The following is a 12,853-nucleotide window of genomic DNA, read 5'->3' as shown; positions in this document are numbered from 1 at the left end:
ACTGTGTGTGTGCGTGTGTGTGTGTGTGTGTGTTCATATATATATATATATATATATATAGAGAGAGAGAGAGAGAGAGAGAGAGAGAGAGAGAGAGAGAGAGAGAGAGAGAGAGAGAGAGAGAGAGAGAGAGAGAGAGAGAGAGAGAGAGAGAGAGAGAGAGAGAGAGAGAGAGTACTTTGCATAGTCAGCATGATGGAATTATGTTTTCATGCTTCCTCATCCATATGCAGGATCCTTAAATCTAGTGATAAAGAGCTGTGGAGAAAATGTTACAAATGTCTCAAGCCCTTGTTCCAATTTCCAAGGCCCAGAAGCCACATACTCAAAATATCCAAAGGTGCCTTACCCAAAAACCTCACTGAGCAGAAAGGCAGGGCCATGGCTGCCTTTAGGAAAAGGCACCTTGAGAACCTCAGAGCATAATGCTCCTAGTTCATATTTACATGCAAATATTTTCAGTATAAGTACATGTGAATTGCAATTTATGAATGAGTAATACAATTCCATAAAAAGAAAATGATAAACTGACTTAAATTAAACAGGGATCAACTACAGATTTTTTCTTACTTTTTCCATCTCATGCATCTACCTACTAATATTTCTTTCAACAATTTTGATTTATGAGTAAGTTACATAATTCTGTAACCAAAACTAATGATAAAACTCAACTTTCATAAACTAGGATCAACTGCAGATTTTTTTTTTTCCCCCATTTCATGCATCTAGCAATATTAGTTGAGCAATGTTCTTCCTATTTTTTTACTCCTTAATGTGATTCCTACACTTACAAAGAACAAAATCATTCTACATATATTCATAACTCTGAATGCCCATGAACCAATTGTTTGTAAATCATGATTTTCCTGTACTGCTAGTCCACCAACTGCCAGTGGTGATTAAGATGGCAGACTTTACATACACACTAATTAAGAGGTCACCAATTTTTTAACATAATTATGCTTTATTACTAATGCCATTTTTTTTACTATCTTGCATCCTAGATGTGATATCTTTTTCACTACTTTAGTGTATGAAAATTAAAATCATAATTATTCTCTAAGCAATGAACATCATAGCTGGGCACGATAGCAAAATAAATTTTCTTCATAACCGATAAATAAAAAACAATAACTTTATTGGTGATAACTAACAATCGATAACTGGCAATAAATTCATCGCCTGATAACTGATAAATTAATAAATCTAAAATTCTGATACTAGCGATAACAACAATATTTTAAATAAAGAAACAGATAAATCCAAATCATTATTTTTATCTTTATCTAAGAAAACTAAGAAAAATCTTAGAAAACTTCAAATTCAATGCTTATCCTGTCTCTTCACTAATGAAAAGTACTGTTTTAAGTAAAATAACTACATTTGATTTTGAAAATAAAATGTCAACATGCTCATGTTCCAAAAACTAAAATTATCAATTATCACTAGTTTGGAACCGAAAGTATTGGCAATACCACACAATGAATTGATGTGAAAAAAATAATTATTGCAATAATGCCCACTTACGGTGACCATTGCAATTACAGAACATTTTCATCTATATGCATAATATAAATATAATATTCTATTGTGGCATTTATTCCTTGCAAATTCATGTTTTTGTTTCAAAGTGTCTATTAATACTCAATGTGCACCACATAATCTTCTCACATAAAGTACACACAACTCAATCATTCTCCTGCATAAATCTAAAAGTTATTTGTCTATGATGACTGAGACATTTGGATACCAAGCTGACTTTTTGTACAGTAGCCATAGTAACAATAACTCAAAAGAGCATAAATCACTCCAGCTAAATCATCACCAAGACAGCAGCTGACTGAGGCATTACCAGCAGCTGGTACCAATATCTCTCATACATACTCATCATGAGTATGGAACATTTTTGCTTTAATTCAATGTACTATAATGTGTAAAAATTAGGTAGTCATACAAAAATTAAAACCCTAATAAAAGCAAGGAATTTCAGTACATACACAAACTTTATGTATCTCTCATTAATTGTTTTTTCCTTTTTCTTTCCTTCAAATGACATGGCATGCCATAGTCAAGCACTCTGCATGCCAAGTTTGGCATATGTGCCTAGGGTTACAAACCCCTGCATTAATCCCTTATTTAATATATCAGTGACTCTCCTGAAAAAAAAATTATATATATATATATATATATATATATATATATATATATATATATATATATATATATATATATATATATATATATATATATATATATATATACATGAACTTTAAAAATGCAATAAAAAAAAACCTATTTTGCCACTGATTTCCATCTTTCTTACAAAAATCATGACACCAGTGTGGTATTCTGTTTACCACCACCTTAGCCTCTTTTTCCAAGGTTAATACTTACATGTGAAGCAGAATTAAAGATTGTAGAATATCATCCAATAAATATCAACTTCTGGAAACTTGTTAAAGCAAAAACAAAAAAGGTAAAAGAAGTTGATATATATAATATATAATATAGCTAAGGCTATCTGCATATTATCCTCACAAGAAAATACTTTGAATCAAGATATCTAGATTTATAATTTATGAGTTAAGAGTATCACCTTAAACAGTTACCATCATCACCACCTCTAGTCTGGGAACATACTGGACTAACACTACTGACAGCCTGCCTCTGCAACTCAATCTTGTATGGCAGAAATTGTCATGAAACCCAATTAAGCCATCTGGATTGACAGGATTGAGAAGACCATTAGAAGCACCATCTCAAATGTTACACAACCAATTTCTGTGTTTCTGTTAACAAACTAAAAGGCATCTGGTGATGACTCACTGTTGCCATGTATCACAATAACTATTCCCTTAAACTTCTAAAATATATTCTTAAATTACATTATGTGTATTTAGAATTATAAAAGGAAATTTATTTCAGCTAGTGAATGAAAATATATTCATTTTTCAATTTTTTAAACTCACTTGTGTCAGCACTTTTGGACTACACTGATCAAACTCAGCCCACAAATCCTTTCAATAAACAATATAATATTGTATTTGTCTATGCTGTATAGTGAGAAGCAAAAGTCTTAGTGGATGACCTTCAAAGTGATTTTGTTGTTACTGATTGTTGGTGAGTAAAGCTTGAACTAGAAATACAATATCTATTAAGATCAAAGACATGGAGATAACTACATATACATTCAAGCAGTGCTGTATGAAACTACAAATATACCCAATGTTGATTGTCTAAATTCAAGCAGTAAAATGATCTCTCAGTTCACCTGACCTAAGAGATGAAAATTATAAAATACTAATTGTCGTATTAGTAAAATTCACTTAAAGCACATCCAAGAAAGCTCTTTAAGTCAGAATTTAAGTTTCACACATAACAGAAGTAAACATTGAATGTAATAAAGAATCTAAACTTTACAAGATTCAGTCTAACCATGGCAAAGCTAAGCATTACCTCAAGCATGAAGAGCCGGTGTCCTGCCTTCTCATTGTGGGAAAACTTGAAGAACCACTTGATGAGGCGCACATATAGATGGGTTGGTAAGAAACGCAGAATTTCCACCACTGACTGGGCTGCCTTCTGCCGGAATTCAGCCTTATCAGGCACCTGGAGGCACAGGTGTTGGATGAGGATGTAGACCCCATCATAGGCTTCCTCCTTAACCTGCATCAGAATATACTTAACAAAGATCTGTGAGTGTTCTCGGATGACATTAAGGGAGCGCCCCGAGAGGTCTGAGAGGCCACGGGGAACCATGAGGATGTTATGGAGGATGTGCTTCATGATGAGCAGAACTATCTTCTTTTTCTGACCATGTATGGTGCAACAAAGAGATTGTAGAGAACAATATGAATTGTAGGCAAGGGCAGTGGTAGTAGCAGGGCCATGACGCTCCACAAATATCCCCGCAGCATTGTTGGTCTCAGAACACGATACCTCAATCAGAATACTGATGGTCTCATCAAGGGATTCTGGGGAATGCTTTAAAGAGAATCTCACTGTCAGTCGCAGGAAATCATGAAGGAGGACGTTGAGGGAGCGTACCAATTTGGTTGCTTCACTTGGAGTCAGCATTGTTGCCTCACTCTCTTCCTCCTCCTCAGCCTCTGTGTTCATCTGGTCTTCCTGGTGTCTGCGCTGACTGGCCCGGGCAGTGGTGCTATGGCGGCCTTTCTTTGGGCTGGCAGCACCAACTTGCAATTTGGTAGCAAGGCGCATTGTTTCCATACACTTCCGATACATGACAGGATGGAAGACCCTGAAGGCATTGCTGCCGGGAACACACAGCACCAGGAAATAGAGGCTAGCCGCCTGAATACCAAACTCCCGTTCTGCCTCTCGGGCGTCGTACCGTTGTCCTCTGTAACAATAGTAAAACAGTAGCGTCATCAGCTTCTTCAAGTCATCAGACAATTCTGTCCAAAACCTGGTGTGTAATCTGTCGTCGTCATCTTCAGTTGTCAAGGTGGAGTTAGACATCCTGTGATTATCATCCGTTAAATTGGGCAGGAGGTCAACCCAATGTCGAAAAGAATTGTTCACTGCACTAAATAAGCCACTCAAGTTAGTGCTGAAATGATGCTCCTCAAAGTTTGAAGGCAGATCCCCCACTTCTGTAAAGTCCGCATCGATCACACTCTTTGTCCACTCACTGTCCAGTGAATTAAGTGAGAATTTCGATAATAATTCCAAGACTTGCTGCATTTTTCCCGCCGCGTCTGCCATCTTTGTTGTTATTAGTGCTCGCGTTTGAATTTTGGAATTTGGGCGCGACGGTGATCTTGATCTTGGAGTTACTACTACTAGGGACATGGGATGCGAGCGTTCGCAGTACCGGTTTTGCCCCTACATACCGACAGAAATTTTAATCCCTGATACGTTGTCTGGGACTGCAGAAAACTCGCATTCGAGTGTTTTTCACAAAAATATTACATATTATGGCGTGCCTTACAAAAACAAAATATTTATAAGGTTGACTTCTGGAACCAAGAATGTTTAAGGAGAGTGGACGCTTGTTACTATTAGAGATGACATTTTTTTTTTCCGATACACATGATTTTTAGTGTGCATGTGCATGTTTTCCGATACACATGATTTTTAGTGTGCATGTGCATGTATGTAAAATATAAAATCCCCAATTTTCATTGAGATTCGCCCACTGGTTTCGGAGAAAAATTTATTCGACACTGAAAATGTAAGAAAATCGCTTGAATTTCTTAATTGTTTTCCAACCAACTGTTTCGAAAATCATACACATACATTTATCTTCATTTCACCCAAAAAAATGGATTTTCAATAACATATTTGATATGGAAATAAGATAGAAACAAAAAAAAAAAAATCCACCACAATATAAACAACTTTTTTTTGTAAATCTGCTTTTGGAGAAAAAAATTGCCTTTCTTTCCTCTTTCCAAAGATAGCTTTACTTCTGTATTATCTTGTAAGTCAACAGAGAAATTGCGCTTGAAATGTGGAAAATACAAGATACGAGCCGTTTTCTTCTGAGAAGTACCATTGCGTATGTTGTTGTTTTTTTCAGTAAAATTATACAAATAATAGAAGAAAAATGACAACCAAAAGTAAACTAGTGTTTATTATCATGTTCAAAAATACAAGTTTTGAGATACGAGCCGTTTCCTTCTGAGAAGTACCATTGCGTATGTTGGCTTTTTTTCAGTAAAATTATACAAATAATAGAAGAAAAATGACAACCAAAAGTAAACTAGTATTTATTATTATGTTCAGGTACCTGGTTCCCTCCTGTTTGATAGGATACTCACTAGCAGGTGAGATTATCAGAGGGCATGACAAAAGTGATGGTGATAATGCTGTCAAAGTTGTTTTTTGCCTCAGTTTTCTTCTCCCTGAAGCATTTGTAGCATATCTTGGATACTAGGCTTTCCAGCCTCGTATTTCCCATAATCTTCGAAGGGGAGTGGATTTCTTTTTTTTTTTTTCCTGGAATAGCTGGATTCGTATATCCTGCTGTGTTGCTTGGTAGGACTCAGCAATGAGTTGCGGTGGTGGTGGTGGTTCTTGAGAGGCAGAGGGAAGAGGATAAAGGGGTGAGGTGTGAGGTTGGGCAGGCTAGAAAAGAGAGCGTGAGCTAGTGACACGAGTGCATAGGCTGGTGACTGGTATTCCTTTCTTTTCTCTTTACTGCCTCAAGTCATGCTAGCTTAGCTTCTGAATGATGACCCATTGCTTCCAAACCTGTGAATGAGCAAAAAAAGCCAAGAAAAATGGGGTGAGGTGTTAAACAGGTTTAACGTCTTGGCAGACACTAAGATAGTTGAACCCAAGGAATGTATAAACTTATGTAGAATCCTTAATTGGACCTGTCAGACTGTCACGACGTGGTGGTTCAGAGCTGCCCCTCCCGCTCCTCTATAGCAGTGATGCCAGATGGACGTTCACAAATATGGTAAAGAAAAAAAAAAAAAAAAAAAGCTTTAAAGTAACGAGTTTCTAAAAGACACGTGGGGCGGGGCATTTAAATCCCTTTAAATGACTAAACAAAGGCGATTTAAACATAGAAAGAATGATATTATCAGTTTCCCGTTTTCACAGAAGAAAGCAGACACTTCAGAGGTGACTATGCTGTTAAAAACTCAATATTGAGGTCTGGGTCGAAAAAATCGAATTTTTTACGTCCACTCTCCTTACTGTTTCCATGGTAGGAACAATAATGGAACGCAGGAGTAAGTGTGGAAGATAATAAGATATGCGTGCTCTGCTATGCTGATGATGTAGTGGTTATGAGTGAATCGGCAAATGAGCTCAAAAAACTGCTGGATGTTGTAGATGGATATAGAAAACACCGGTGCAGTGAGAAAAGCAAGATAGTAGGTGAAGGTGAATACGTCATCGGAGGATAAAATTAATGTGGTATGAAGAGCTGGAGAGAATGAGTTGAAACAGGCACAAGAATACAAATACTTCGGGATGTGGATAAGTCCGAATGGGTCTGAAAAGGCAAAGAATGAAAAGCTAAGCATGGTAATCCAGTGGGTATGTTGATAAGGAAGCGCGGTAAGAATGAAAGGAAGTATAAAAGTACTCGTATGACGTGCTGAGAGAAGTATGGAAGAGTGTAGCTGTGCCAGGTATAATGTATGGTATGGATGTGATTGTACAGAATGAAAGTGAAATTGATAAGTTAGAAGTGGGGTAAAATAGAGCAGTAGCTATAATTTATAGGATGGCACTGAATGCACCTGGGTACACAACAGTAGATGCTTTGAGAGCTAGGTGATATGCGATGGAGCATGTTTAGGGAAAGACTATATACAAGATTAGTCTGTTTAAGAGAATGGATGATGCAAGAATAGCAAGAAAGGTGTACCTGTGGAATGAAAGTGGAAGCAAACTGAAGAAAGAGGTGCATGAGAATGGCAGTGTTACAAAATGTGTGGGGGATGACAATGGCTGGGAAAAATCAAAATGAGCGTGAACAGGTAGTGACGAGAGGAGGCAGAGTGGGAACTGAATGGGGTGTGAGAAACTGTAAGAGTAAAATAGATAGAAAAGTGCAGTGTGCGGGACTGAATGAATGGAAGAATGAGATGGAATGAGAGTACTCTGGAATGGTACAAGGAGAAAGAGGCCCCGATGTATGAAAGATGTCATGATGGAAGCCTGCCTGGTGATCTCTTCTAAGTTAGGGCACATTATATGAATGTTAATACAAGGTATTACAAATGGTCTGAGCCCCGCAGCAATGTGTACCAGATGTGTGACACGAGAGAGGATGAGACGGCAGAGCATGTGGGGCTGGAGTGAGAGGCATGAGAGAGACAGATGATGCAAATGATTCTGAGTTAGGGCATAATAGAAATGAAAGAGTGGAAAAGAGAGGAAGGGAATTGATGGTACTGCTGCTGGAACTGTGTAGAGATGAAGAAAAGGATGATTAAAGGCTTACACGTGGCTGCTTTTCCACCTGGCTGGTTCCAGCCACCCGGAGCAGCCAGCAGGTTTCAACCGAAAGCATTCACACGGTCGAGAGCAGCCATTGGCCCGCTGGCCCGTTACATAAGAAAAAATAAACATTCAAGATGAAGCCCTCCTCCTTCGAGCTGGTTGCTATAGTTGCGATTTTGCTGTGCTTGAAGAAAAAGCGGTATTTCTTTATGTGTCTCCCCCGTTCCCCCTAACCACCCCTAACCCCTCAATCAAGCTTGTGGCCTGTAGGGAGTCAGGGGTTTTGGGAGGGTAGGGGATGAAAATTAAGAGAAATATGGGCGTTCAGAAATCTAAGGAAATTTCCCTTAATATTTCGAATTTTCCTAACCTAACCTAGCCTGGACCCCTCTAGGACGTTAACCTAACCTAGCATAACCTAACTTAACCTAGCATAACTTAACCTAGCCTAGCCTGGCATAACCTAACCTAACAAGGGACTTCAAAAATCATATTATTATGCCTTACCGGTGTGAGCTACTGATGTTAGTGAAGCGACGTGGTGTGTAGATCGATTCTCAGGGCGATGGAGGTGGGTAGAGTTTGGCAGCTTCTTTAATGAATGTATGTAACCTCTTCTTTACATCTGCAAATCGCATCTTAAACATTGCTTTCGCTAAATATCCAACATAGTGACTTTCAACACTTTCAACAACATATCAACAAATGACATTGACCCTCTATCAGAACGCCTTACATGTCTCTAAAACAAATGAAAAGTATAACAACCTACCATGGAAAGTCGTAATTGGTGGTCTCATGAATGGCAGCTTATGATTAGAGTGATCAGTTCTATAGATACCCACAAATCCCAGTTATAAATAATATAAAATCATTTAAATGTTTACTCTTGACTGGTGCATTGCTCGCTAGGCTTAAAAATGTCGAATTTCGCCACACTCTCAAGTGCTATTACAGCCATACTAGACAAGTGTCCCCCCCAATTTTTTTTTTTCTTTTTATTGTTTATGGCAAGGTCACCGAGACTTCTACATCACATGTGAGTTTTGTGCTTGTATGTTACACAGATGTCACTTCCAGATTAACCGAAAAAGCAAAAGAAGTCATTGTGGACTCGTTCTTGGTCTATATAGCCTTGAAGGCTTTGGCGCTCATGATGCCTTTTACTAAACACATGCTGGGCTGCTGGCTTCCTCAGTGACAATGTAAACAAACCAATTCTGCATCTATTTTTCAAAATTTTGATAAATTTAAATATTTGGTTCTAGTGCAGTTTAACACAATACTTAATATCATGCTCAAGTTGTAGATCACATCATTTGGAGCATTTCTAATGGTTACACCATGTGATGCAAATAACAAACAACTCACAAACGAATTTTCAAAATTTATCTTGATTTCCTTGCTCATCCTCTCGGTACTGCGAGAGTGTGCTGGTATGTGGGTACTGTAACTGCATTACGTCTCCAGAGTAACTAGTTCCGTGGCAGGTATTTTATTCACCACTGTATTACTGGTTGATATTTTTGTTGCACTGGATGCAAATTGATTGTCATATTATTATTGTTACGTATATATATATATATATATATATATATATATATATATATATATATATATATATATATATATATATATATATATATATATATATATATATATATATATATGCCTGTGTGTATGTGTGTGTAAGTCTGTATGTATGTCTGTGCGGGGGTGTGTGTGTATATATATATATATATATATATATATATATATATATATATATATATATATATATATATATATATATATATATATATATATATATATATATATATATAAGCCTGTGTGTATGTGTGCGTAACTCTGTATGTATGTCTGTGCGGGGGTGTGTGTATATATATATATATATATATATATATATATATATATATATATATATATATATATATATATATATATATATATATATATATATATATATATATATATATATATGCCTGTGTGTATGTGTGTGTAAGTCTGTATGTATGTCTGTGCGGGGGTGTGTGTATATATATATATATATATATATATATATATATATATATATATATATATATATATATATATATATATATATATGCCTGTGTGTATGTGTGTGTAAGTCTGTATGTATGTCTGTGCGGGGATGTGTGTGTGTGTATATATATATATATATATATATATATATATATATATATATATATATATATATATATATATATATATATATATATATATATATATATATGCCTGTGTGTATGTGTGTGTAAGTCTGTATGTATGTCTGTGCGGGGGTGTGTATGAGCGAGGGAAGAGCCAGGTGGGGTGGCAAAAGAAAAGTGTCACCCAAGGTGGGAATTGCATTCATCGCACTCAGTGACGAACCTGCTCTGTGTCATTGTGCTGTTAGGAGTGTCTTCTCTACCCTGTTATGAAACTGAGTGCCAAGACAGTGCGTGTGTGATGAGTTGCTTTGGCGTGCCAGCATTTAGTCTGGTAATGTAAACCGTGTCTGTGTAATTTGGTAAATAGCTTTTCTAGCAAGAGTCTGCATATCTCTTTCCTTCCTCATACCTTTGACAGCAGTGAGAGATCCCCGTCAAGCTGGGCAATATGCTTCAGGGACCCAGTGAAATCCTTTCATTAGGTCTCCATGTGGTTTGGAAAGGTAGGTGTTGACGAGAGCCCTCTCCCCTCTTCCAGGTTTCCTGTGCCCTCGGCTGGCTGGTGCAGAGTGAGGCCCGACGAAGAGTGGTGCAGAAGTGAAATATGGAGGAAAGGAGGGGCTTTCATAACAGTGGTGTCAGGAGTTGGTATAGTGTCCTATACCTTGTTTAGTCAGGGACACAGACAAGAACAAGATGGCGGATGGCCTGGCGGGAAGCGCAGGAGAGGACTCGCAGTGCCAAATGTTGGTGGGGCTGCTTTACCCCCACCCTGGAGGAAAAGCCACATATGCTGATTCTCATAGTACAGCAGCTATTACAGCTGGCACAGCAGATGGCACACCAAGTACTACAGACACAGAAGATGGTGAAGGTTGCAAGACTCGCCCTACACGGTGAGATGCAGATGATGCAAGGCCGGGGCCAGCAGTATACTGACAAGAGCTGTGCCACAGAGAAACTGCAGGAGACTGTCAACAAGTGCTATGCCTGTGTCACGGAGAAACTGCAGGAGACTTTGAAATGAAGAGGTAAAGGAGGGGCGCATCACCTGGGAATAATTGGCAGGAAATCATGAGGACATGTGGGAGCCTGTGTAGGCCATGTGCTCTGTTCCCACTCTGGGTGGTTTCTCCACCTTCCTTCACCCTCCCTCGCCTCCCAGCAGTGAAGAAGGGGACGGCAAGAGCCGTGGGTCACCACCTTCTTCTCCATGGACTGGCCACAGTTGGAGGAAGCCAGCAGTTTGACAGGAAGGTTCCCTGGGAGGCTTACCAGGCTCAGTTTGAGATGCTGGCTGAGTTCAAAAGTGGAGCACGGAAGAACGAGCCCTGCAGCTCATCACCAGCATATGGGGCTAGGTAGTGAAAGTCCTGGTGAAGGTCACACTCATTGGAGGATACCAGTTATGTATTCTTCAAGCCCTGTTGCTGGAGCTGTGGCCAGATGGGACACCACTCGAGGGATTGGCAACATCCCAAGAGGGTGGTGGAAGTAGGAAACACGTCCGTGCTGGGCATAAGGGTGATGCCTTATCTGGATGTTGCACAGCCCCACCAGAAGTAAGTTGCTGACTCACAGCAGTGCAAATGGTGGACATGGTGAATGGGCATCCTGCTCAGCTCTTGGTGGACATGGGCTCCAAGAAGACGTTCATGAGGAAGGACTTGGTGGAGGTGTGCGGTGTGCCAGAGATTGCACAGTGGCTGTGTGGCATCACCGGGAAGTGTGTAGCCCTGCAGAGCCCCGTGATGGTGAACATCAGTGTGGGAGGCATGATGGAGTGTATGACTGTCTTCATTGCCATCCTTGAAGACCCGTACTTGCTGGAGATTGACTTCCTCATGTAAGTAGAAGTGTGCAGATCTCTGAGAGGAGAAGTTGAGGCTACATGGTGAGGAGGTGCCCTTGATCCTCAGAGGTGACACTCAGAGTGAGGAGAGTGAGCAGTGGAGCTATGTGACTTGTCAGACAGCTGAAGGGATGCACTGTTGGCAGGCGAGAGAGAATTCCCACCTGATCACCCCCAATGCATCGCCATCCTAGGAAGAGTTACACCTTGGGGTCAAGGGGGACTAGGAAACAGCAGTGGCTGGATGATGTGAGGTGATGGGGAGCAGGCGTTTGAAATTGGCAGGCCATGCAATGTACCAGCAGTGCTGTCAGCATGTTCAAGAGGTTACATACATGCCCAGTGACAGGGTGTGGTTGTTCAACCACTGCATGGTGCATGATCTGTCTCCTAAGCTCCAGAGTTCCTGGGATGGGCTGTATGAGGTACTGGAAGCCCTCTCCAACATCACCTACCACCTTGTCCCCATTGGTACCCATAGACAGTTAAAGGTGGCACACCAACTGCTGGTGGAGTACATGGGAAGCAGTACCTTCTCTTGGGGAGCACAAAGAAAAACAGCTGTGAAAGACACAAGACACAAGCCAAATGAGATGAGTGGCAGTGACATTGCAAATAACCCTGCCAGTGAAAGTGACACTGGGGACTGGGGAGATTGACAAACCTGGAAGAACCAGGCAGAAGCCTCATTGGATGGATGAATGTGTTCTGATTTTATGAAATTTGTTTTGTATATCATGTAATGTTGTGTATTAGCTAATGTATGTGTAATAGTTGGGATGACTTTATTTATAGGGGGATAGTGTTATGTATATACCCCCCTCTGTGTATGTGTGTGCATGTATGTCTGTACATGGATGTGGGTGGACAAGAGAAGAGCTGGGGCAGTGGTGAAAGAAGA

At 39.4% G+C, this 12,853-nt stretch overlaps 1 protein-coding gene and 1 long non-coding RNA gene across 3 annotated transcripts in view; both read right to left on the bottom strand.

Annotated features, from left to right (window-relative positions):
• LOC135107261 (condensin-2 complex subunit D3-like) overlaps window positions 1-4,760 on the bottom strand; it is a gene marked incomplete at its 3' end in the record, with an annotated part of 131,665 nt that extends 126,905 nt beyond the window's left edge. For both annotated transcript variants that reach the window (XM_064016921.1, XM_064016923.1), the window contains 1 exon segment: window positions 3,457-4,760. In XM_064016921.1, the coding sequence (XP_063872991.1) occupies window positions 3,457-4,728 (1,272 nt within the window).
• A 904-nt stretch (window positions 4,761-5,664) lies between these two features.
• On the bottom strand, window positions 5,665-9,399 carry LOC135107185 (uncharacterized). Its single transcript, XR_010271642.1, has 3 exons — window positions 8,702-9,399; window positions 8,437-8,554; window positions 5,665-6,219 (listed from the first exon to the last, which is right to left on the bottom strand). It is a non-coding gene; the product is annotated as an uncharacterized LOC135107185 (long non-coding RNA).
• Window positions 9,400-12,853: the final 3,454 nt, after the last annotated feature.

This window comes from Scylla paramamosain, chromosome 15 (assembly GCF_035594125.1).
Source record: "Scylla paramamosain isolate STU-SP2022 chromosome 15, ASM3559412v1, whole genome shotgun sequence".
In the NCBI taxonomy this organism is placed as follows: domain Eukaryota; kingdom Metazoa; phylum Arthropoda; class Malacostraca; order Decapoda; family Portunidae; genus Scylla; species Scylla paramamosain.
Note: the sequence above shows the minus strand (reverse complement) of the source record. Positions and strands in the feature narration are given on the sequence as shown.